General features: G+C 47.6%; 2 protein-coding genes and 1 pseudogene across 3 annotated transcripts; all 3 read right to left on the bottom strand.

The window, feature by feature from the left end:
* Nucleotides 1-8,355: 8,355 nt before the first annotated feature.
* Nucleotides 8,356-10,270, bottom strand: LOC125519372 (NADPH HC-toxin reductase 1-like). Its single transcript, XM_087531410.1, has 5 exons — nt 10,056-10,270; nt 9,776-9,954; nt 9,287-9,511; nt 8,774-9,153; nt 8,356-8,642 (listed from the first exon to the last, which is right to left on the bottom strand). Exons 1-5 carry the CDS (start codon nt 10,192-10,194, stop codon nt 8,483-8,485), a joined length of 1,083 nt encoding a protein of 360 aa, XP_087387536.1. The 5' UTR covers nt 10,195-10,270; the 3' UTR covers nt 8,356-8,482.
* Nucleotides 10,271-13,660: 3,390 nt separating this feature from the next.
* LOC147961753 (NADPH HC-toxin reductase 1-like) lies at nt 13,661-15,770 on the bottom strand (annotated as a pseudogene). The gene is made up of 5 exons (XR_015609652.1): nt 15,505-15,770; nt 15,216-15,394; nt 14,719-14,939; nt 14,198-14,577; nt 13,661-13,948 (listed from the first exon to the last, which is right to left on the bottom strand). The product of XR_015609652.1 is annotated as an NADPH HC-toxin reductase 1-like (transcript).
* A 2,928-nt stretch (nt 15,771-18,698) lies between these two features.
* Nucleotides 18,699-19,210, bottom strand: LOC125524267 (uncharacterized). Its single transcript, XM_048689346.2, has one exon. The coding sequence runs from the start codon at nt 19,122-19,124 to the stop codon at nt 18,885-18,887; it is 240 nt and encodes a 79-aa protein (XP_048545303.1). The 5' UTR covers nt 19,125-19,210; the 3' UTR covers nt 18,699-18,884.
* Nucleotides 19,211-27,203: the final 7,993 nt, after the last annotated feature.

Below are 27,203 nucleotides of genomic sequence, written 5' to 3'. Positions count from 1 at the left end.
AATTTTGGAGAAGAAGATTTCATATGCTTTGTTTCAAATTGGTCCACTAAAACCACCAGACCCGAATGGATTTCCGGCAAGATTCTTCCAAAGGCATTGGGGTATATTGAAAGGTCAAATAAATGCCGCCGTTAAGGTGTTTTTCCAAACAATTATAATACCAGTTGGGGCAAACACTAATTCGATTGTATTAATTCCAAAGGTGGATAGTCTGTCTAAACTTTCTGATTTTAGGCCTGTCAATCTTTGTAATGTTATTTACAAAGTACTCCCTCCACAACTCCCACAAGTAGCCACCAAGGACAGGAAGTGACACAAGGAGGAAGTGACACGAGGGTCGCCCATGGATCAGCCGAGCGGACTACCAGTGGGGAGAAGCAGGCGGAGGGAAGAAGGTCTCGACGTCACAGCGGCAACATAATATACGTGGAAAGCAATAAATATTTTATTCATCTTGCCTTCCTGTAAAATTATATAGCAACAAAAATTATTAAATGTCTAAATTGATTTCCATGTATATGCTGAAAAGCAGAAAGCAATAAGAATCAAAGATTATCATCAAACATACAGTGGCATCTAGAAAGAAATTTTAGGATTTGGATGAAGGATACCTTTGACAGAAACTGCTTCTGCCATAAACTGCCTCTGCCGCTCTTTCTCTACGTGTAAGGTCGCGTTGCCAGGGTCACCTCCTCGCCCGCCGCGGTGCAGCCTGCACTCCTGCAGCCTCACTGGGGTCGCTGACATGCGCCCTCGTCGGACATGGCTGGGCAGTCGGGAAGGCTTGGGCTGCCAGCAGCAGAAGGGGCTCGCAGGGGACGAGCTGGCCAGGGCGAACGGGGTCGTCGGGTCACCACGGCAAGGGGCCAGTGGGGCACGACGGTGTCGGCCGATAGGGTTCCTCTTCATAGGGTTCTTCCAAGGAAAGGGGCAGCCGGTTCGTTTTCTCTGATCTTTTTTTAGGTTTTCTTTCTTGAGAAAAATCTTTTTTAGGGGTAGAATGAAATGTATTGATCAAAAACCACAGATAGTGGAATACATCTCGGATCAGGTGTTGACCAACCCACAAATGGCACCCTTGACCTAAAGAATATGCAAACTTGACTAGACTATGAGCCTCTCTATTCGACTCTCTACTTTGAAAATAAAATTACAATTATACATGGTAGCTCAAATCTTTTTTTGAGGTTGTTCGTTTTCTCTGGCCGCTAGCTGGTCATGAGGAATAGCGGGTGTGATTAAGGTTATCTAAAGAAAACTTCGTAGTTTTAATCCTTGTAGCTTATTCCACACTCTATAGTAGTTCCCTTCAATTCCTAGCTAGACCACCATTATGAACCCAAAAAAAACATACCTAGTGAAGGGGAGCTCTTCGCTGCTGTCAGTGGAAAGATGGAAATTGGTTCTAAAAGAGCCGAGCTAGGGGCCTCTGTCTCTTTTTCTCGCCGGTGGAAAGGTTATTATTTGCCAGTAGTGCCCTCTGTAGGAAGAATAGCTAAATGGACACCATTGTCTTCATGGAACATGACCTCGCAAAGGCAAGGAAATGAAACTAGTGTTATGCCTATTTGAACAACTATCTGGTCTAAAGATCAACTTTCACAAGAGTGAATTGTTCTGCTTATTTGGTAGAGCCAAAGATGACCAAGACAGCTACAAGCAACTTTTCGGTTGTGAACTGGGGTCATTACCGTTCAGCTATCTAGGCATTCAAATACACCATAGGAAATTAACTAATAAGGAATGGAAATGTATCGAGGATCGATTCGAGAAGAAACTAAGCTGCTGGAAGGATAAGCTTATGTCATATGAAGGACGGCTAGTATTGATAAATTCAGTACTCACGAGTATGCCAATGTTCCTTCTTTCTTTCTTTGGGTGTCTAAAGGAGTACGCAAGAGACTAGACTTCTATCGATCTCGTTTTTTCTGGCAGTCAGATGAGGTTAAGACAAAGTATCGCCTAGCAAGATGGGATATTATTTGTCGACCAAAAGACCAGGGGGGGGGGGTCTTGGGATCGAGAACCTCGAGATTAAAAATAAATGCCTGTTGAGCAAATGGTTATATAGGCTATCACAGGAATCCGAGGGTATGTGGACACAAATCCTAAAAAATAAATACTTGCACTCTAAAACTATAGCTCATGTTACCGTAAGACTTAATGATTCACCCTTTTGGAAGAGACTCATGAGAGTGAAAGACGTGTTATTCCATAGGGTGAAATTCATTGTTGGGGACGGAACAACAACAAGGTTTTGGGAGGATACATGGTTAGGCAACACACCGCTAGCTCTCCAATATCCTTCCCTGTATCATATTGCTCAACGTAAGGAGAATTACGTAGCAGCGGTTTTGCAGACGGTACCTTTGAATATCCAGTTCAGGAGGTCTCTAGTAGGGGAACAATGGGATTCCTGGTTACACTTAGTAAGGAGGTTGATGGACGTTCAACTCTCAGATCAAGGAGATACATTGAACTGGAAGCTAACGGGTAATGGAGTGTTTACGGTCAAATCGATGTACTTAGAACTCATTAATTCTGGCTCAATCCCAAGATCGATACACATTTGGAAACTTAAGGTTCCCTTGCGAATTAAAAATTTTATGTGGTTTGTACACAAGCAAGTGATTCTTACCAAAGATAACTTATTAAAGCGGCGATGGGTAGGCAGTTCACGATGTTGTTTTTGTGTTCACGATGAAACAATCCAACACTTATTTCTTGATTGCCCTCTCGCGAAGTTACTTTGGCGGTCTGTTCATATAGCCTTTAATATTACCCCTCCAGTTAGCATTGACGCGTTGCTTGGCAAGTGGCTAAATGGAGTGACTACTCATATTGCGTTAAGTATTTGGATTGGAATATGTGCACTTCTTTGGGCTATATGAAACTGCAGGAATGATATAGTTTTTAACAGACTTTCTATGATTAACTTCTTGCAGGTTATCTTCAGGGCTACGACATGGATCCATACGTGGTCGTTCCTCACTCCTACGGGCTCCAGGGAACAGCTGGCTACTAGGTGCAACCGGTGGGAGATGGTAGCATGGGTTATTTTCAACCGGTTTGGATGGCGGTCACATAATAGGATAGGTCCTTAATGTCCTTTCGTCCAGCCGGTTGTGGCTTTGAGTTGCTTATTTTTTATTTTTCTCCTTTTGTGAGCTGTACTTTGCAGATCCTTCTTTTCAATGGAATGGCTCTCTTAGTTACACTGTGTGCCCCGACCTGAGTCCCCATGTCCGCTTTTATCCGCCCGCAACCCAGCCAACACAACATAACCCCCCCCCCCCCCCCCCCCCCCGACCCGGGTCGGGGCTCGCTCCGATACAATCGGCCCAAAGAGCATCAATGAGCAGGCCTACTAAATAGGCATAGAGATACATTAGCCGAGTTTGCTTACAACAACTGCCATCAGTCTAGCATTGAAATGGCACCTTTCGAAGCACTCTACGGGAACCTTTGTCGTATCCCAATTTTCTGGGATTGGCACGTACCGACCGACGGGTTACCGAAGCGAAGAAAATGTTGTATCAAGAAAAGAGGGGTACTACGAGCCCTCTGCCCCACACATCTAACCAGCGGGAATTGAATAAAAGCACTGATATCCATATAATCCTACAATTATGTGGACCCTCACAGTCACAGTGAAAGAGTGGCCTACTTCCAAGTCAAGCACATTAGAGTTTGGGATTAGCAGGATGGGTGTTTCATTCATAGGAGCTTAGCCCATTCAACTATCTCAGCCGGTTCCCATGGCCACAGAAAACTAGCGGTTCGATTCTTGCTTGAGTTTGATAGGTGAGATGTTTATATAGAGAAAGAGGTACGTCCTATTTCTTCTCATTTGTTTTATTCTGACTGGATGGTGTACCAGCTTGGTTTGGCTGACACAATTGAGTATCATGGGCGTGATCCTTTTGGACCTAAATTCATACTGTCTCTTTTTGGCATACAACTTTTGTTTTTCTGTGGAAGTCCTCCTTCCTATGGACGAAGATTACATTAGAGGTGCCTCCACCCGAAAGAGCATGATACAATCGATCAGGACGTAGCTCTGCTACAAGAAAGGGTAGGACTTTTGCCAGGTCTAGAGTTTGACTTCTAAAAAGAGAAAGCCACTAACAAAAAGAAAGAAAAGAGGAGGAAGCTGGACTTACCTCTGTTCGAGATACAATGAATCGAATAAATAAGTCTTATGGATGAATGTTGAAGACGGACGATACAACCCTACTAAAAGTCACAAAGCTCACTTCGCTATGAGGATTCAGCGATTCTCACATAGGACATACCGGTCTTGGTTTGAAATCCCTTTTGAAACGTGAAATCATAAACAAGTTGGTTGAAATAGTAATACCATTTTCTGATGAGAATTCTAAGTCGTATGTGTATGGTTATTTTGCTTTTCTAGAATACGCAGGATTATTTTGTACTGTCTGGTATAAGTATATACATTGGGATCCATATATAAAACCTGCTGATTTAGCTCCACCATCAATGGATATATTTAACACCTATCATGGCTGCTCCCCAGGCCTAACTGTTTTTCCCTCCGCTGAGAAAATTTCAGTGCTTCTCGCGGATGTAAATTTGTGCCTCCGCAACAAGGAAATATGTGCTTCTCATGAAAGCAAAAATAATTTTTTTTTCTCTTTCTTTTCGAGAGGCATGACTGTGCTTCCCGCGGAAGCAAATTTGTGCTTTTTGTGAAAGAAAGAAAAAACATGTGTTTTTTTTTCTTTTGTGAGATAGGATTTTCAGCACCCGGGTGCCCCTACACCCTCTATGAACAGTAAATTTAAAACAAATTCAAAAAGAACTGAAACTTTGGGACATCGAACGTCATGAAACTTTATACGATCTTGCAAAGTTTTAGCTAAAAATAACATTCTAAGAGCACTCAAATAAAAAAACAAAATCATTGTCAAAATTTATGTACATTTTTTAGCAGTGATTTTTTATGAGGGCTCCACGAAGGTTATTTGTAGCTGAAACTTTGCAGGAACATCAAACCTTTGATACTCTTTGATCCCTGAAAGTTTCAGATTTTTTTCATTTTTTTAATTTTATATGAAATTACTGTTCATGAGGGTGTAGAGGCACCCGGAAGCTGTTAGACATTTCTTTTTCCAAAAGGCACAATTGTGCTTCTCGCGGAAGTATATGTGCCTCCACGAGAAGCAAATATACTTCTGTGGAAGAAAAAAAAAATTCGAGAGGCAAAGTTGTGCTTCTACCGTCCACCGGTCTACCACCATGGCAACATGCACTCGAATCCTGACGGTGTCTGTGACGTGACGAGAGGTGGCACAGACATCATTGTGTTTGACACAGCAGCCGAGTCGTTCCGGTGTATGCGCAGTCCCAGGCATCTCGAGAAGTTGTTAGAAGTTGTTCGACATGGAGGAGAAGCTTGCTTTGTGCAGCTACGATTGCCAATTCACCGCCTTGGATGTCAGGGCAATGGAGGACTACGAGGCCGAAATCTGGGACCTCAAGTACCCGATTGACGTGGCAGCGATGGCGGCATCACGGCCATTTGTGGTTAAACTGAATCATGAAGGAGAAGAAAAAGGGAACAACACACCCACTGGAGTCAACTACAGCAATATTCCGTGGAATGAACGTGCTCAACGACCATGAACTGCTGGTCTAGTTTTGCAATGAATATGTGTCACACTACGACGTCCATGGCAAACTTGTAGGAATGGCAAACTTCAGAAAGATACTGTACCATATGGAGCTTACTCCGCATCGTCTTCAAGAGAGCATTACTCCAATTCCGTTTCGTGGGAAGCGAGAAGATGGGGAGCCTCCATTCTCCACAGGGCATGCGTGAATGCTCTTCAACCTTGGTTTGTTGTCCCGTTGGAGTATATCTTCCTCCGCTTACTTGTTACTACTAGTGGTAGAACCGGACATTTTGGATGGTCGCAGTAGCACCACACCGTCATCTTTTGGTGCTTGTTATCATGTCTGGAACATCATATCATGCTAATGTTCTAAACTATGGAGTATCTATCTAGTATGCTACTATTATAACGACTTTTGTAGTGTTCTTGCCCAAATTTGCTTCCAGATTGCCAATTCTATGATATATAGAGTACATGTCTATTATGCTAGTATTATTACTACGGACGGTGTTGTTCAGTCTTGGTCATGCTCTTTGGATGAAGGAATTCTTTTGTCTGAGAGGAGTGCACTCCATCATTTCCTTAAAACTTACCCATTGCATTTTTAGTTGTAGATCTGGATCTATTCCTCGATTCATAGGCTATTAGTTTGATCTCTACTGCTCAATGTGCAATTCGACCGTAACTCCTAAAGTAATACTCCATCCGTCCAGAATTACTTGTCGCTCAAATTGAAATTGATGTATCTAGCACTTTATTAATTAACACAGTTTTGTGTATATTTGTTACTTCAGTAATCCCTATGACCAAAGAAAGAATCTCGGTACTTGTTACTACTAGCGGTTGAACTGAACATTTTGGATGGTTGCATCAGCAGTTCAGCACTGCCATTATCTGGAACATCATATCATGCTAATATTCTGAACTATGGAGTATCTATGTACTAGTATGCTACTATCATAACTTCTGTAATGTTCCCTCCTGTTGCCCAAATTTACTTTCAATTTGCTAATGTTCTGAACAGTGAGTATCTGCCTGTTATGCTAGTATTAGTACTACGGATCGCTGTTGTTCAATCGTGGTCTGACAGGAATGCACTTCCGTAAAGATACACATTGCATTTTTTGTTGTCGAAATGTTATTCTGGATCTTCCTCCATAGGCTATTAGTTTCATATCTGGTGCTCAGGTGTACTGCCGATGCATTTCAGAAAGAGAAGCAATGAAGTTCAGTTACAGAGATGGGATTGTGGCTCCCAAATGCCAAAGGGAAAAACTGAGACTGCCAAATCTAATCCGGTTCTGGCTCCGGCTCATTTTCGCCAAAGGTATCGCATGTGATGCAGGAATGAGCCGCTACCATAACAGCCTTGATCATGCCGAGAACCTGCTCGGCAGTGCAGCAGGAGTCGTCGAAAACACGCCTATTCCGCTCTTTCCAGATGTGCCAACAACCATAGATTGCCACTGAAGTGTGGTATTTGGGGAGCAGGGAGGCGACATCATTCCACCAAGATGCCAGGGAGCATCTGCATTCTGCAGTCATTCTGCAGGAGGGGCGCCGGCAGAGCCAGGCAGTCCGTGATCAGGAGCCATACCTGACAGGCAAAGGTGCATTGCAGGATCAGGTGACCTAGGGTTTCTTCCTCTCGATCGCAAAAGTTAACCTCCCCATTGTTTGGCCAACCACTTTTTTGTAGGTTGTCGTTGGCGAGGATTCTATCCCAAAGCATAATAGACACATGAAGAAACGGCATTTAGGCTCGACTCTACCTTTCCACAGTTTCTGAAACTTTGTAGTTGCATAGCATCCTGTGTGTTGCTGGAGGTAGGCAGAACTAGCGCTGCATTGCAGGCTGGGAGTCCAACGCCAAGAGACCTTGTTGGGCTCGACAGTAAGTTGGACATCACGGAGAAGGAGCCACAAGCCAATGAACTGATGAAGCTGCAGAGCACCGGAGTCTGGACGATGGCACAGATGGCACAGACATCCATCCAAGTCCCCTGGACGATGGCAGATGCGGCAGAGATATTCTTCTTGCGAGCAAGCGGGAAAAGATCAGGAGCTATATCGGGCGGAGCATTTTCATTAAGCCATCTGGAGTGCCAAGACCTCTAAGTCGCTCCATATCCGGTGCTGATCACAGCGGAGGCATTGAAGAGAGATAGGTCAGTTCAGTGCTGTCACACGGCGTGCCACAGCCAACCCAAGGTCTACTTCTGTCCATCCACTCGAAGTCTCAGACCAGGCCCATCCGAGGCGGAGTGCCCTACCGAAACGCTGCAGATCCATGATTCCCAGGCCATCATTTCAATCTTCTCAAGTGCCCATCGTCGTACAGCCGACAGTCCCGAGTTGCTCAGTGTGCAATTCGGCCATAACTCCTACAATAGTATACCTGTTATTAATTAACACAGTTTTGTGTATGTTTGTTACTTCACTGCTCCCTGTGCCTGAAGAAAGAACCTTGCTACTTTGGTCCTCTGTTTCCTGTTGTTTTTCGTGTCCAGACCTCCCGTTTTTCGAGTAGAGACAAGTTGAAGATGAGCATTGGTAATTGTGTAGTTTCATAGTTCTTTGCCATGATAAAGATGTGTGCCTTTATCTGTTTAACTCATGTATTAAATTACATGGAAAATCCAAAGATCTCAGCGATGATATGAATGTGTACAGATTTCCAGAGCAAAAATCAAAGAACAAGCTAACCTTAAGTTGCCAGTAAATAGAAAAGCATCTCTGTTATTTATATATTGTTTTTCTTCTTTTAGTAGTACATGTGGTACTGTAAAATAATGAACAAGTAAAGAGCATGCTATGATCACTTGCCCTGCACACCATTGAGTTCATCACTCCTGCTGGACGATGAGCTTGGATGCATCCAGGGAGCCCAGCCTCACAGCACAGTCGATGCTTTCGTCTAGTATCTCCTCCACCCCGTACTTGTACCTGAAGCCCAGCTCCCCAAGCTTGCTCCTCTCGGGGTGCACCCTGGCTACTTCATCAGTCCTGCCATGCACCAATTCAGCCAGTCAGCCGATTGCAGCAGCGCGATATCACCAAATTTCATGAGAAATTCAACGATGAACCAATGGAATGCATAATGATTCTCTGTTGCAGAGGAAGAATTCAGTGCTTACTCTCTCAGGAGTTCAAGGTGGGGGTACTTGCTGCTGTAGTGGTCTAGGATGTCGAGGGTCGTCGGGTAGGCGGCGGCACAGAGGAACCGGCCGGAGATGGAGGGCTGCTCCATGCAGAAGATGAGCGCAGCGCAGACGTCGTCAACGTGCACCAGCGGCACCGAGCCCAGCAGCCTCTGCAGGATCCTCGGCAGCATGAAGTAGGGATCTTGCTTGGTTACCGGGGCCACCATGCTCTCCACCGTCTCTGGGAGGTGGCTGAGCACCGTGTCGCCCCCGACGAGGCCCAGCGACAGGGTGACCACCTCGAACGCCGGGCTCTCGCCGTCGTTGTAGCTGAGGAGCTCCTTCTCTGACAGGACCTTGGACTCTATGTACTTCTGCAGATGAGCACCCAACACTGTCACTATGATGATGTTGCCACTAAGATTATCATTTTGCACCTAATGTACAGAACTACAGATCATGAATCCATGCTTCAGTTTGAAGGGCAAGAAGAACACTACCACTTACATCGAAATGCACGCTCCGGAGAGGGTAATCGACATCCAGCAGAGTCCAACAAGATTCAGAGATGAAATCGCTGTACACCGCGGTCGCGGCGCTGGAGGACTTTGTCAGCGGCGAAGCAGCCGTCACCGATGCGGTGTGGATGACGCGCTTCACCGTCTTAGATTGCGCGCATAGCCGGAGGATGACGCACACCCCATCCGCCGCGGCTTCCGCCGAAGTCTTGTACTGCCAGCAGAAAGTAGCGAAATGACTCATCAGCATCGACTGGTGGACTCTGAAGAAGTTAACAGTATGAACTCTGAAACTGTATTTGTGCACAGCCCTATGCTTTTCCCCCAAATTGATCTCACAAATTCCATGCGATTCAGTTTGCGATCAGCGACCGGATCAAGAACTGATACCGGACATCAATCGAATCTTTCTACGCTACAAACACGGATGACAGATCGAAGTGCCGGAATTTTCAGTTTCAGTTTCAGTTTGACTGACCTTGGAGGCGGCGGCCTCGTGCGAGGAGGGGTTGGCGACGAGGAAGACGAACTGGCAGCCGGCGATGGCCGGCGCAAAGCTGTCGGCGTCGTAGAGGTCGGCCTCGAACAGCACCAGCCGCTCGGCCGGCGCGCCGCCGGGGACGAGCCGCCGCAGCAGCCCCACTTTCCCCTCATCCCCTGCAACCAACCACACCAACCAGATCGGATCAGCCGGCGAATCAGACACGCGGCTACAAACTTCATCACCTACGGCGAGTTAATTAATGGAACGCGCGTACCGATGCTCCGCAGGGTGGCGTGGACGGTGTAGCCTGCCTGGAGCAGCTTCCTGACGAGCCAGGAGCCGATGAACCCGGAGCCGCCGGTGACGCACACACAGACGCCGCGCCCGCCCGTGCTCTTCCCTTCTTCCGCCATTGCTGCCGCCTGGCTGACCGGGTGGGGATAAGCTGCTGTGAAGTGAGGAGGAGGAGCTGGGCTGCCGCTTCAGGCGGTTCTTGGCCATTTTTATACCGCGAGAGAGAAGACCGTGAGGGGCAAGGCGGTTGACTGTTGACCGCGAGAGAGAAGAACTTGGTGTTCGCTTTTCTTTTGGAAAAACAAGGAGAAAATGGTGAAAGGCCTGGAAAAATAGGGCCAAGCCGTAATATATAAGGAATAAAAAAAGTATATTTTCCTCTTTCCTCACATGAAGGAGTTGACTGGTTTTGTGATTCAGACTATACCTGGCCATGGAAAACCCGGCCTGGCCGACCCGACCCGATCTTGGCCCGGTCTTGCCCCGGGCTGGGCTAGGCCTAAGTTTTGAGCCTGAAGGCCAGGCTTGGGCTTGGCATATTTGCATTTTAGGGAAGAGGCCCAAGGCCTGACGAGCTTTTCATCCGATTGGCGAGGTTTAAGCGTGAAATCTAGGCCCGACGGCCTGGCCGGCACGGGCCTAGGTTTTTTTTCTACGGGCTTTATTAGGCCTGGCCCCCCGACTTATGGCTAGGTACGGTTGAGACGTTGAGTTGTTCTCTTTTGAAAGAGGCTTTCCTCCCGTTAATACAAGGTAGTGAGGAGACACTGTTACAAAGCAAATCTGGAGAGTAAAGATACAGTATGAAGCATAGAATGACTAATACATTGCCGCAGCCCGATGGACGGCGCTTCAGCTCCACACAATTCCTCCAAGAGGGTGACATGGATTTTCAGTCGGAGCCCTAGCATGGAAGATATTCGCAACAAAGTTCTCAAGAGGACAGCGGCGCCAGCGGCCGGCGTCGTTGCCTGTGTCAAAGCGCGAAGCTTTTGCTCGGGAACTCGCCAGCACCACCATTAGACACCTAGGTCACCACCGCGACGAAGACTGGCCCGTCCAAACCAGATATGGGCGCCGCCACTTCCGCTAGAAGAGAGCAGGCAAGAGTTGAAGCCAGTACTCCATTTGCCGCCCTCACGACTAAGAGTTGAAGCCACCACCGCCACGATAGAGTCCACTAGAGAGCCAACTGGGTAGGCCACCAAACGGAGCCACCTTCCCAGCAAAGACGAACTCATCACCACCGCCATAACATGCAAACGTCACCCCAACCAACCCAAGAATGTCCACGTCGACATGGTTGGTGGTGACCTAGAGCATGCACGAGGAGACACAAGCCCCGACCAGGGGGGCTGTGTTAACCCATCCACCAGCGGCCAGGCCAACTCTACTGGGAGGGACATGCATGGCACCATCAGATTTGGTCGTCTAGATCCAGACCGTGGGGGCGGGGGAGGGCTGTGACATCCGGCACCTCAGATGTCCCCGTGGCAGCCGTCGCCTCCGAGTCTCTCAATCGCAGTCACCTCCTTCCGCTCCTAACGACGCGGTCTGCCACCGCCGACCCATCGCCGAGGGTCGCCGCTTAAACCAATATACTCGCATCTAAGGCTGGGAACGGTTTGGACTGAAACCAGAGTTTCAGTCAGTTTTTGTATTGGGCGGCTTTTGGATTGGACGAAATGGGCTATACAAGTCCCTAAATCAATTTAATTTGGCCTGGGCTTTAACTATTGTTGGACTGGGTTGGCCCAGTCTGGACAGGAACCAAACTAGTCTCAGACCGTTTCGATCCATAGTCTGAAACCGGATCGAGGACCAAATCGACAACGCAGCCTGACCTAGCCAGGAGTGCCTCCACCGCCCGCCACCCGCCGCCGCCAAGCGGGATCTTTCGCCGCCGCCAGCCGCCCGACTGGAGCTTGGTCGCAACCTTCCCATCCCTCAGAGGATCTCTAATCGATTCATGTCCGTACCAGTTGTTCTCTTGTTGTTAGCAAGAAAGCTCCATAATTTGTCATATCACTATCTCGTTGAATCTCTAATCTTTAATTGTGTGTTGGGTCTGAAGCTCCAACTACATGATCGATGATTCTTCATTTGAAGGAACGGTGAGAAATAGCAGCACCAACGATCGATAAAGTCAAGACGAAAGGCTTGAGTAAGATGGCAGGAAGGAAATTGCCGTAGTCAATTTTTCTTCTTGTTCAGAGGCCAAATCAAATACTGCCTCCGTTATTGTTCTCCATCGTATTTTTTACAATCGGCAACTGATCTTCTTGTGAGAGATTAAACCAAATAGAGATTCAGATAAAATGTAAGTTTTACACGTGCTTTCAGCTCGTCCTGAAAGGGCAAGCTATCCTTTTCCTAGTAAAACTGGGTTGCTACTCTTATTCCTTGTCCATGGATTGAAACTATGGGTTAAATCCATAAATGGCATATGGTTTGGATTGGTCTGGGTGGAAAACGCATGTAGTTTGGTTTGGTTTGGATGCTAGATTAATTATTTTGGTTTAGTTTGGTTTGGTTGCTGGAGGTGTAGTCATATGATTTGGGCTGGGTTTAGTTTGGATGTCAAACTATTCTCAGGTTTACTCGCATCATAACATACCCATGGGAGGAGAGCACCCCACGCCTGAGCCCACCGAGAGGCAACCGGCCCAGCCACCATCATAACTTCATAAGAACACCACTACTACCACGTCGCCACCACCACTGGCCACTTCAGAGGCGACCGGCCGTAGCCCAAGCTGCCCGCAACGTGCCTCAACCTCTGCCGCCCATCAGATGTCTGGAATCATATCATGCTAATGTTCTAAACTATATGGAGTATCTATCTAGCATGCTATTATAATGACTTCTGTAGTGTTCCTTCGAGTGACAATGTTCTGATCTATGGACTATGTGTCTATTATGCTACTATTACTACTACGGATGGCGCTGTTAAGTCTTGGTCATGTTCTTCGAGTGAAGGAATTCTTTTGTCTGACAGGAATGCAGTCCATCATTTCCTTAAAAAGTTACCCATTGCATTTTTAGTTGTAGAAATGTTATTTTAGATCTCCTCCTCCAAAGGTCGTAACTCCTAAAGTAATACCTGTTATTAATTAACATAGTTTTGTGTATGCTTGTTACTTCAGTACTACTCCCTATGACTGAAGAAAGGACCTTGGTACTTTGGTATCGTCTTGGGAGTATTGCATGGGCCTCTGTTTCCTGTTATTTTTAGGCTAGTCATCAAATTAATCGGCCAATTAATCAGTTAATCGGACGATTTATCAGTTTATTGGCTACTCAATGACGCTACGAGTATGGATTAATCGACAAGTTAACTGGTTAATCGAACGATTATTTAAACAGGGATTTTTTATACCCAGGGCTTTCCATTTTTCGGGTAGAAACAATTTGAAGATAAGTATTGTAAATGTGCTGGTTCATAGTTCTTTGGCATGATAAAGAAATTTCCTTTATGTGTTTAACTCGTGCATTAGATTACATGAAAAATGCAAAGATTTCAGCGATGATATGAATGTGCACCTATTTCCAGAGCAAAAATCAAAGAGCAAACTAACCTTAAGCTGCCAGTAAAAAAAAGCCTCTCTGTTATTTATGTATCGTTTTTCTTCTTTTGGTACATGTGTTACTGTAAAATGCTGAACAATTAAGGAGGATACTATGGTCACTTGCCCTGCACACCATTGAGTTCATCACTCCTGCTGCACGATAAGCTTGGATGCATCCAGGGAGCCCAGCCTCACAGCACACTCGATGCTTTCGTCTAGAATCTCGTCCACCCCATACTTGTACCTGAAGCCCAGCTCCCCAAGCTTGTTGCTCTCAGGTTGCACCCTCGCTACCTCATCAGCCCTGGCACCAATTCAGCTAGTCAGTCGATTGCAGCAACACAACACATCATCACTGATGTCATCGAATTTCAGGAGAAGTTCACGATGAATCAATGGATCGAGAGATCGACAAAAAATGTACTCCCTCTGTAACTTTGTATAAGGTGCTTGGCAGTGTAAAAAAACGTCATATTAAATCATAGAAGGGCATGTACAATACGAACGAATTCATAATTCTTGATAGTTTGCAGGGGAAGAATTCAGGGCTTACTCTCTAAGGAGGTCCAGATGGGGGTACTTGCTGCCGTAGTGGTCCAGGATGTCATGGATTGTCGGGTAGGCGGCGGAGCAGAGGAACCGGCCAGCCATGGATGGCTGCTCCATGCAGAAGACAAGCGCGGCGCAGGCATCGTCGACGTGCACTAGTGACACTGAGCCCAACAGCCTCTGTGCAATCCTCGGTAGCATGAAGTAGGGCTCTTGCTTGGTCACCGGTGCCACAGCACTCTCAATTGTTTCCGGGAGGTGGCCGAGGATTGTGTCCCCCGCGACAAGGCCCAAGGGAAGTGTGACCACCTCGAACGCCGGGCTCTCGCCATCGCTGTAGCTGAGGAGCTCCTTCTCTGACAGGATCTTTGACTCTATGTACTTCTACAGATGAGCACCCAACACTGTCACCATCAGATGTTGGTATGAATTTGTTCTTCTGTAGGTGCTAAGATTGGCATTTTGCATCTGATGTACAGATCATGAATCCATGCTAGTTTGAAGGACAAGATCACTACTACTTACATCGAAGTGCGCGTTACGAAGAGGGTAATCGACGTCCAGATCAGTCCAACAAGATTCAGAGATGAAATCCCTGTACACCGCAGAGGCGGCGGTGGAGGACTTTGTGAGCGGCGAAGCGGCCGACACCGATGCTGGATGACGCGCTTCACCGTCTTAGATTCCGCGCATAGCCGGAGGATGACGCGCACCGCTTCTGTGGCGGCTTCCCCTGAAGTCTTGTACTGCCAGCCAAAGTGACCCGATCAACATCGACTAGTTGGATTCTGAATTCTGAAACTGTATTTGTCCACAGCCATGTGCTCACGAAACAGGCACAACAATTCAAGAATTAACCTCAAATCCCGGATGATTCAGCTGGTGATCAGTCACCGGATAATGAATGGATACTGCAGATCAATCGAATCTATCCGCGCTACAAGCCTACGGCCACAAATAGCAGATCGAATCGCGGGATGTGAGTTTGAGTTTCAGTTTCAGTTTCAGTTTGACTGACTGACCTTGGAGGCGGCGGCCTCGTGCGCGAAGGGCGTGGCGACGAGGAAGACGAACTGGCAGCCGGCGATGGCCGGCGCGAAGCTGGCGGCGTCGTAGAGGTCGGCCTCGAACAGCACCAGCCGCTCCGGCGGCGCGGCGCCGGGGACGAGCCGCCGCAGCAGCCCCGCTTTCCCCTCGTCCCCTGCCACAACAACCAGATCGGATCAGCCCGGCGGCGCCAGAGTCGACGAATCGCAGCTAGAAATCACATCACCAACGCTATGGCAGAGCTAATTAATGGAGCGCGCGTACCGACGCTCCGCAGGGTGGCGTGGACGGTGTACCCTGCCTGGAGCAGCTTCCTGACGAGCCAGGAGCCGATGAACCCGGCTCCACCGGTGACGCACACCCGGACGCCGCACCCTCCCGCGCTGTTCCCCTCTTCCGCCATTGCAGCCGCCTGACGGGGTCGAGATGAAGTGAGGAAGAGGAGCTGGGCCGGCGCTTCCGGCACTTCTTGGCCATTTTTTATGCCGCGACGGAGAAGACCATGAGGGAAGAGGGGTTTGACTCTTGACCAAGAGAGAGAAGAATAACTTGTTGTTTGCTTTTCTTTTGGAAAACAAGGACAAAGGCCACGAAAAAAAGACCAAGCCATAAGCAATAAAAATATATTTCTTCCTATCTTCACGAATGGGTTGACTTGTTTTGTGGTAGAGTTGCTCTCTTTTTAACAGGTGCTCGTCCCGTTTTATGTAGATAAAACACAATAAACCAAAGTACACGATCAAAAGACATAAGATTGTGAGAAGACCCTCCTTTCCTATTCGTAACAGACAACGCATCGAATTCGCCCAACTCGCCGTGAGAGACGTATGTACTGGAAACAGATTTCCCAAGTCGCTCCCACGGGCGGCTGGGCGAAACCCTAGCCGCCGCCGCCCGTACCTCCTTCCTGCCCCCCCCCCCCCCCTCCCCTCGTCGTCGACAAAGGGCATCACCGGGCGAAGCCTAGCTGGAGTCAGCGGGAGAACGTGGCGAGTGGACGGGGAGGCTACGGGTGCGGGACGTGGTGAGCGGGCAGGGAGCGTGATGCTCCCGCAGGGCGTTGCGGCGACATCTCGAACAACCGGGCCTTGGGCGTGGCGTTGGATGGACACGGCGGTGGCTGCGTGGCGAAGATGGTGGGGCGGACCTGCGCAGCGTGATGGAGGGGCGGCTGGTGCCGGTTCCGTCAGATCTGGCGCTTGGAGTCGCGGGCTGTGGATAGCGAGGGTCGGTCCTCCGTCGTGGCGGCGATGGCATCGCCGTGGTTTAGGCAGCGGTGTGGTGGCGGTCCTTGTGCTCTCATCGCATCACGTCAACGATCTGCATGATTGGTCCTCCTCGATCTGGCCATCGACGTGTTCCGGAACTACTGCCGAAGATCTTGCCCAAGGATATCTGGATCGGATAGTATCCAGTCGTGCGCGTCTATACCAGCCTACATGGCTCTAGGAGGGTGCGATGCGAAGCTCTGTTGTTTGTTGACACCATGGGACATGTCTGCATCTTGATTTCCATGGCACAAGCAGTGGCGGAGAAACTCTTGATGGCTAAGATCGGAGGATCAATAAGGCGGAGTGGGCCTTGAAGGCGATGGAGTCAGCCAGATGTTTGATAACTTTCAGTAGCAGCAGTGTTAAGTGGGGGCAGCAACACAGGAGGATTTCATTTTTGATGGTGCTCCTTGGGTGCCGAGTCATGACTTTCAGGGTGAGAACCTAAGTTCTGGCCTTAATTTGTTGTGCCTCGCAATTGCCTTGTTGAAAGTATTGTTTTGAGAGCTCGGTCTTTCTCTAGGGTGAAGACCTATGATCTTGGATCAGATGACGACGGCGCTTGTGCACTGTTTCCTTCTTAAGGTGTCGCTTTTCGAGGCCTTTTATATTTTTTGGGTGATGTCTTTGGTGGTGGTTGTGTGCTGATGCTGCTGAGAAGAGTTGATCACTTTGCCGAGGCCATTTTTTTCTTTCTTTTTTGTTTTCTTTTTGGTTTGTGTTTATTCTGGATGTTTTGGTGACTTCTTATTGGTGCAGAAACTGGGTGTAATTGGTATCTCCTTGATGTTAATATATATTATCCTTTTCAATAAAAACAAAGCAAATGTCAAATTATAATATGAAATATATAGATCGATTATAAATACATTGTGATTATAAATACATTGTCGTGTCCCGATGGACGACCCTTGAGCTCCATGACAACGCCTCCATGAGGGTGACGGCGTCAAGCGTCCCACTGCCGAGTCCATAGACATGGAGTTTCTCCCGGAGACCTGGCACGGGGAAGAGATCTATGACAACATCCTCATAACGATAGTGGCACCCGCGGGGCATCGCCGACGCTAGTGTCAAAGCGTGAAGCTTTCGCTCGGGAACTCACCAGCTCCACCATGAGACACCTAGGTCACCACTGCGACAAAGACCGGCTCGTTCAAACCAGGGCATCGCCATTTCTACTGGAAGAGAGAAGGTTAGAGCTCCTGCCGCTACTCCACTCGCCACCCTCATGGTCAAGTGCTGAAGGAACCACCGTCACAATGGAGCTCGCTCCAGAGCCAAGCAGGTAGCCCACCGACCGGGGCCGCCGTCCCGGCATCCAAAGACAAACCCATCACTGACGCCATAACATGTATATCTACAGAAAAAGATTTTAAAGATGGTGATGGTAATACAAGTCATTTTTCATCTGAAAGCCAGTGGAAGTAAGACGAAGAACTACATTTCCTCTCCTTTTGCTGACGAGGTTGAGTTAAAGTAAGAGACTGATCTTATTGAAACATAACTTTACAAAAAATTGTTTGGCCCCGCTGAGATCAACTCCATTAAACTTGATGTATTCAGTGTTCTCAGTTCAATGAGGGTGGCAGGAAGATGCTGACTAAGAAATTGTCTATGGACATTTTTGTGGCTATCTTTGGAATGAAGCATAATAATGCAGTTTTCCCTGATGTTCTTCCAATTGATTTTTTTCAAGAATTTTGAAAGATCAAGTTCAACCTGCTGAATCTTATCAATGCTTTCCATTCTGACAACTTGGGCCTTGAGAGATTGAATCATGGCATTATTGCCCTGATTCCTAAGGTTCCAGATACAAATGTCATTCAGAAATTCAGACCATTTTGTCTGCTAAATGTGTGCTACAAGATTATTACAAAAGTATTAGCAAACATACCCAGTCTGGTGATTGGTTAAGTTGTCTGTGATTCCCAAACTGCTTTCATCAAGAACAGATACTCGGTCTGGTGATTGGTTAAGAAAATGCCAGATGATCCTGTAGCAATTATCTTCAGTTTCCGTCATTATCTCACCAAAGAGAAACCAAGGTAGCGGAAGCATGGATGAGGGATTCGCGAAGATCGAAAGGATGATGCTATCAGCCAAGGTACTTTATGAAATAATCTGCCCTGATATCTGCCCTACTGGCTTGTGTTTCGTCAGAATGTACTCGGCTAGACAGCAGAATTTTTGAAGGTGCATAACATACAGTAGAACGCCTGTCGAGATTGGTCTAGATCATCAGTACATACATGCTGCAGTTTCAGATACACACATGTAAAACTAGTCTATCAGAGGTAAACAAACTACACTTCCACTCTACTACAAAGTGGGTTACTCTGCACTCTGCAGTCTGCGCCGTGGCGACCTCCATCAGCCGGCGAGGTGCTTCTTCTTGGCCTCGGCCTCGTCGGTGGCCTCCACCTGCTCCTTGGCCGCGCGCAGGTCCGCCTCCGCCGCCTCCTGCTCGCTCCTCGCCGTCGCCTTCCGCCACACGCCCACCACGCTGGCCTTCATGTGCTGCACCCACTCCTGCACGGACACGCCCAACGACGCCGCGCCTCTCACCGCCGGCGGCGGCGTCTCGCCCTCCTTCCTTCTGTCCCCCTCCATCCTTACAGCCGGCGTATCGCTAGCTAGCTTCTTCTGCCTGTGCTGTTACTATGACAAAGGAAGAAGCGTGCGTGTACACTACACTACATAGTCGCCGGTACCTATGATGCGCTGTCCCGGTAGCAGCATCTGGACGCGCCACGTGGGCTCGGGAATATGCTCTGCTGGCGCTCTCTGGGGTCTCCACGTGGCCGGCTGACCCACGCGTGCTTAGCGGCGAAGCAAAGATGGCAGCGGCGCACGCAGGACCGTGCGCTGCGCTAGGCCGCGCGATCTGGAACGAGCGGCGAGCATTCGATGATGGGAATGAGGATTCGTTTGTTTCCGCTGACCCGCCGGCCGGAGCGCCGGCGATGACGCAGGAGGGGAGAGAGACCGAGCTGGACGACCTGCCCGAGGAGATGCTCGTGGACAAGATACTCGTGCTGCTGCCGCCCAAGGACGTCGGCCGCTGCCGCGCCGTCCGCTCGTCATGGCGCAGCGCCACCTTCACGCCCGAGTTCATGCTCGACCACCACCGCCTCAGCCGTCGCTGCCCATCGTCGGGAGAAGGGCGCCGCCTCGGCGTCTTCCGTGGCGCCGTGGACAGCATGGCCTGCCAACGGCTCTGGCCCAAGCTCCCGTTGGTCAATCTCCACGCCGCCGGCCATGGCTTCGTCGTGGTCTACCAGTGCCATCTAGGGTCGAGGTACCACATATGCAACCCGGCCACCCGCCGGATTGCTCCCATGCGACAGCCTGAGTACCGGCCAAGCAACACCATACTCGGCCTCTACCGGCACGATGCAACTAGGGAATACCGGGTGCTCTGGTCCTCAGCCGGCTGCGGCAGGAATGATACCATGCTCTATGTCCTCACAGTTGGAGGCAATGATTCCAGGAATGCGTCATCGCCTTCGCTACAACAGGCGGTACTCGACGCGCCCGATGGATATAATGCACCGGTCCACCACCGTGGCAACCTCCACTGGAAGCCCTGGCTCTGCCCACGTGTCGTGTCAAGATTGTTGGTTTCGACACAGCCACCGAGTCGTTCCGGTTGATGCGGTATCTGACGAATGCGCACAATTTGGATGCACAATTTGGATACGTTGTTTGACTCGGAGGGAAAGCTTGTTCTCAGGCTGGTCACAATGAGCAAGAACATAAGCTAGTAACTTACATACTTTCCTAGACTATGTTACTATCTCCATAGTGGATAGAAACATTTATATAGTGTCATGCAACGATGTATTTATTAGGTTATAGACTCATTGTTTCTTGGAGTGTGTGATGTTCCGGTAACTTAGCTAGTTACCACAAGCACCTCTCTCTTCATTAAATATGTGCCACATAAGCAAAGTTGTATTGGAGTGTGTGATGTTACTCCTAAGTTCCTCCCCATTATGACCAGCCTCAGTAGTCATGATTGCCGCTTGACATATATGGGTGTCTGGGTGATGGAGGATTATGCGACGGATATAGAGAAAATTTCTTATTTGACACTATCTTAAAATCTGCTTCCTTATTTGGCACTGAAAAAGTTTTCCTTTCCTATTTGACATAAGTACTAAATTTTACTCCCTATATGACATTTCCGTCCATTTTGAGCCTAAATGACACCTGAAAAGACTCTTTTGCCCCTCATGTGATATGTGTGTGGGGGGCAATAGCATACACACGCAGCATCAGTGCGAGGGCAGGAGCACACACGCAGCAGCACATACACATGCACAACACACACACGCGCGCACACACGCAACAACACGCACGCGCACGTGCACACACACACACACTCACACACGCAGCAACACACATGCACGCGCACACACACGCAGCAACACACACATACACACAGACGCAGCAGCAGCACATACGCAGGCAGCACATAGGCACGCAACAGCACACACACGCGCGCACGTACATACACAGTAGCAAACACACACGCAGCAGCACACATGCAGCAGCAGCACACATGTGCACGTGCACCCACACACGCAATAGCACACACACGCGCGCACGTACATACGCAGTAGCAAACACACACGCAGCAGCACACATGCACACAGACATGCAGCAGCAGCACACATGTGCGCGTGCACCCACACACGCAACAGCACACACACGCGCGCACGTACATACGCAGTAGCAAACACACACGCAGCAGCACACATGCACACAGACATGCAGCAGCAGCACACATGTGCGCGTGCACCCACACACGCAACAGCACACACACGCGCGCACGTACATACACAGTAGCAAACACACACACAGCAGCACACATGCACACACACATGCAGCAGCAGCACACATGTGCGCGTGCACCCACACACGCAACAGCACACACGCGCATGCACACACATACCGCATGAGGGGCAAAATCGTCTTTTCAGGTGTCATTTAGGCTCAAAATGGACGGAAGTGCCGTATAGGGAATAAAATTTAGGACTAGTGTCAAATAGGGAACACTAGTAGAAAACAGGGCTTTGGGCCAGGCCGGGTCAGCCCATTAGTCCCGGTTCAGTCCAGAACCGGGACCAATGTGGGCATTGGTCCCGGTTCGTGAGCCCAGGGGGCCGGCCGGGCCACGTGGGCCATTGGTCCCGGTTCATATGGACCTTTTGGTCCCGGTTGGTGGGACGAACCGGGACCAATGGGCCTCGCTCCTGGCCCACCACCATTGGTCCCGGTTGGTGGCTTGAACCGGGACCAAAGGCTCCCCTTTAGTCCCGGCTCATGTCACCAACCGGGACCAATGAGGTGCCTATATATACCCCTCGCTCGCGAGCAGAGCACCCCAGTGCTCTGTTTTTCTCTGGCCGAGGGGGAGAGGGCTTGGTGGTGCTCTAGCTCACCTCCTATGCACACAAGGTGTTCGATGGAATGCCCGAGCCACACTACTTAAGCTTTCTCCTCTCCAAGCTCGACCTCCAAGCTCCATTTTCCATAATATTTGTCTAGGTTTAGCGGTCCGTCACGCCCCGTCCCCGTCTTCACCGCCGTCGATCACCCGCGCCGAGCTCATCGTCGGCACCACCGTGGTGAGCCTCTTGTTTTATCTTCTTTCTGAAAGGAAAAATATTCTTACTTGTATGTTTACATAGATACTTGTATTATTTTCTTACTTTTATTATTGCATCTTATATAGTGCGATGGTTTTGGTATCCGCCCCCGTCGGCCCTCGTCCTGTCTATGATTCGGATGTGGTATATATATTATCTTTATAGCTATTGGTTCATTTATTGTTTATGAAAATTATGCCGACCAACGTGACATAGATTTTATTTATATAGGATGTATGTGAATCGGAAATGCCAACCGACCCTATTGTCGAGAGGTTAAATTTAGTTGAAAAAGAAAACAATTTGTTGAAGGAAAAAATAAAAAAAATTGAGGAGGATAAGATGATATTGGAGTTGCATGTTGCGGATGTCGTCGATGATCACAAGATCAAGATGGATGCAATGCGCTTGAAGATTAGAAAGATTAGAAAATATGCCATTCATACCGAGGCTTGGTATCATTATGCCGTTGGATCAATTGTTACCTTGGTTGCGATTATGATTGCATTTGTTTTCGCATTGAAATGTTTTACATAGTTTCAATGTATGGTTTAATTAATTAGATGCTCTGGAGAGTTATATGTTGTTAGATGAGAACTATGTATGCACTTTGGTTTTAATGTGATGATGAACTTCTATTAATTTGGACACTTAATTATATATAATGCACGCAGATGAACCGGCAATGGATGTACGATGACAGACACACCCGCGAGTACATTAAGGGCGTGCATGAGTTTCTCGATGCGGCTGAGGCAAACAAGCAGAATGGTTTTATGTGTTGTCCATGCACTGAATGTGGGAATACGAGGTCTTACTCTAACCGGAAAATCCTTCACTCCCACCTGCTTTACAAGGGTTTCATGCCACACTATAATGTTTGGACAAGGCACAGAGAAATAGGGGTTATGATGGAAGACGGCAAAGAAGAAGAGTACGATGACAACTATGTGCCCCCTGAATACGGTGATGCTGCAACGGGGGGAGCTGGTGAAGATCAAGAGGAACCAGACGATGTACCCAATGATGCTGCAACGGGTGAAGCTGCTGAAGATCAAGAGGAACCAGACGATGTGCCCGATGATGATGATCTCTGCCGGGTCATTGTCGATGCAAGGACGGAATGCGAAAGTCAAAAGGAGAAGCTGAAGTTCGATCGCATGTTAGAGGATCACAAAAAGGGTTATACCCCAATTGCGAAGATGGCAACACAAAGCTCGGTACCATACTGGAATTGCTGCAGTGGAAGGCAGAGAATGTTGTGGCTGACAAAGGATTTGAGAAGCTACTAAAAATATTGAAGAAGAAGCTTCCAAAGGATAACGAATTGCCCGATAGTACATACGCAGCAAAGAAGGTCGTATGCCCTCTAGGATTGGTGGTGGAGAAGATACATGCATGCCCTAATGACTGCATCCTCTACCGCGGTGCATACAAGGATCTGAATGCATGCCCGGTATGCGGTGCATTGCGGTATAAGATCAGATGAGATGACCCTGGTGATGTTGACGGCGAGCCCCCCAGGAAGAGGGTTCCTGCGAAGGTGATGTGGTATGCTCCTATAATACCACGGTTGAAACGTCTGTTCAGAAACGAAGAGCATGCCAAGTTGATGCGATGGCACAGTGAGAACCGAAAGAAAGATGGGAAGTTGAGAGCACCCGCTGACGGGTCGCAGTGGAGAAAAATCGAGAGAAAGTACTGGGATGAGTTTGCAAAGGACCCAAGGAATGTATGGTTTGCTTTAAGCGCGGATGGCATTAATCCTTTCGGGGAGCAGAGCAGCAATCACAGCACCTGGCCCGTGACTCTATGTATGTATAACCTTCCTCCTTGGATGTGCATGAAGCGGAAGTTCATTATGATGCCAGTTCTCATCCAAGGCCCTAAGCAACCCGGCAACGAAATTGATGTGTACCTAAGGACATTAGTTGAAGAACTTTTACAGCTGTGGAATGGAAACGGTGTACGTACGTGAGATGAGCACAGACAGGAGGAATTTAACCTTAAGACGTTGCTGTTCGTGACCATCAACGATTGGCCCGCTCTCAGTAACCTTTCAGGACAGACAAACAAAGGATACCATGCATGCACGCACTGTTTAGATGACACTGAAAGTATATACCTGGACAAATGCAGGAAGAATGTGTACCTGGGCCATCGTCGATTTCTTCCGACCAACCATCAATGTCGAAAGAAAGGCAAGCATTTCAAAGGCGAGGCAGATCACCGGAAGAAGCCCGCCATGCGCACTGGTGATCACGTGCTTGCTATGGTCAATGATTTACACTACGTAATCTTTGGAAAGGGTCCTGGTGGACTAGCTGTTCCGAATGACGCTGAGGGACACGCACCCATGTGGGAGAAGAAATCTATATTTTGGGACCTACCCTACTGGAAAGACCTAGAGGTTCGCTCCTCAATCGACGTGATGCACGTGACGAAGAACCTTTGTGTGAACCTGCTAGGCTTCTTGGGCGTGTATGGGAAGACAAAAGATACACCTGAGGCACGGGAGGACCTGCAACGTTTGCACGAAAAAGAAGGCATGCCTCCGAAGCAGTATAAAGGTCCTGCCAGCTACGCTCTTATGAAAGAAGAGAAAGAAATCTTCTTTGAATGCCTGCTCAGTATGAAGGTCACGACTGGCTTCTCGTCGAATATAAAGGGAATAATAAATATGCCAGAGAAAAAGTTTCAGAACCTAAAGTCTCATGACTGCCACGTGATTATGACGCAACTGCTTCCGGTTGCATTGAGGGGGCTTCTACCGGAAAACGTCCGATTAGCCATTGTGAAGCTATGTGCATTCCTCAATGCAATCCCTCAGAAGGTGATCGATCCAGAAATCGTACCAAGGCTAAGGAGTGATGTGGCGCAATGTCTTGTCAGTTTCGAGCTGGTGTTCCCACCATCCCTCTTCAATATCATGACGCACGTCCTAGTTCATCTAGTCGACGAGATCGTCATCATGGGGCCCGTATTTCTACACAATATGTTCCCCTTTGAGAGGTTCATGGGAGTCCTAAAGAAATATGTCCGTAACCGCGCTAGGCCAGAAGGAAGCATCTCCATGGGCCATCAAACAGAGGATGTTATCGGGTTTTGTGTTGACTTCATTCCTGGCCTTAAGAAGATAGGTCTCCCTAAATCGTGGTATGAGGGGAGACTGACTGGAAAAGGCACTCTTGGAAGAGACTCAATAATATGCAGGGACGGATATTCTTGGTCTCAAGCAAACTACACAGTTCTACAGAACTCTACCTTGGTGACCCCGTATGTCGATGAACACAAGAACAGTCTGTGCTCCAAACACCCGGAGCAGTGCGACGACTGGATTACATGTGAACACATCAGGACTTTCAGCAGTTGGTTGGAAACACGTCTCAGAGGTGACAACACTATTTGTGATGAGTTGTACTTGTTGTCCAGGGGACCATCTTTGACTGTATTGACTTACAAAGGATACGAGATAAATGGGAATACATTTTACACGATCACCCAAGATCAAAAGAGCACCAACCAAAACAGCGGTGTCCACTTTGATGCAGCAACCAAGAGCGGAAAGGACACATATTATGGTTACATAGTGGACATATGGGAACTTGACTACGGACCTGATTTTAAGGTCCCTTTGTTTAAGTGCAAATGGGTCAATCTGTTAGGCGGCGGGGTACAGGTAGACCCACAGTACGGAATGACAACAGTGGATCTGAAAAATCTTGGGTACACTGACGAACCGTTCATCCTAGCCAATGATGTGGCACAGGTTATCTATGTGAAGGACATGTCTACCAAACCGAGAAAAAGAAAAAATAAGGAAGCGAATACATCATACGATGAGCCAAAGCGCCACATAGTTCTTTAAGGAAAAATGGACATCCTGGGAGTGGACGGCAAGACAGACATGTCTGAAGATTATGAGAAGTTTCATGAAATTCCTCCCTTCAAAGTCAAGGCTGACCCAAGCATCCTGATAAACAATGAAGATTATCCATGGTGACGGCGCAATAAGCAAATGACACAAGCGAAGAAAAAGTGAAGACTTTCTCCCGCAACTATTATGATGATACCATGCCAACTTTGTAACACACGAACATGCTACCATTGTCCGTTTTGTACATGCACATGCTATGTGGGTGAAATTATGATACCATGTCAACTTTCAACTTTTTCAGAGTTCATTTGAAATGCTTTCATGTCTTATGGTTCGGCCCTCGTAATACCATGACCATTAGTCCCTGGCCCATGCCAACTTTCAACTTTCAACTTTCTAAAACTAATGGCACTAACAGAAAGTTTATAATTTTGCTCCTCGCCCCTGGCCCATGACCATTAGTCCCGGTTTGTGCCACAAACCGGGACTAAAGGGTTGGTCCTCGTTGCAGGCAGAGTTTAGTCCCACCTCGCCAACCGAAGGGGGCTCACACCGGTTTATAAGCCCTTCGCTCTCTGCCTTGTTGAGCTCCTCTCAAAGTGAAAATAGATGCCCTAATAGAGAAATATTTAACCTAAATTCATAGTGAATTTCTCTGAAATTCATAGAAATTTACTAGGAATTTAGGTTGAATTTTCTCTATAAGCGCATCTATTCTCATTTTTTAGTAAGTTACTCACAAACTTGTGATTCAAACAGTTTTCAAATAATTCAAATTTTAACTATTCAAATTTGAAAACTAATGGCACTAACAGAAAGTTTATAATTTTTCTAAAACTAATGGCACTAACAGAAAGTTTATAATTTTGCTAACCTAAAAGCAAATAGAATTAAAAATTAAAGCAAAAAACAAAAGAAAATAAACAATGCAAAAAACAAATCAAAAAAACAGGAAAAAACTATTTTTATAGTAAAGTTAATCACTAAATAAAATAAATAAAGCAACAAAGAAAACAAAAAAACTAAAAAAGTGTTTTCAAATTTGAAAACTAATGGCACTAACAGAAAGTTTATAATTTTTCTAAAACTAAAAGCAAAAAGAATAAAAAAATAAAGCAAAAAACAAAAGAAAATAAATAATGCAGAAAACAAAACAAA

Source organism: Triticum urartu, chromosome 7A, assembly GCF_056163025.1.
Source record: "Triticum urartu cultivar PI428250 chromosome 7A, HENAU_Tu73, whole genome shotgun sequence".
NCBI classification, from domain to species: domain Eukaryota; kingdom Viridiplantae; phylum Streptophyta; class Magnoliopsida; order Poales; family Poaceae; genus Triticum; species Triticum urartu.
This window is presented reverse-complemented; position numbering and strand designations above follow the sequence as displayed.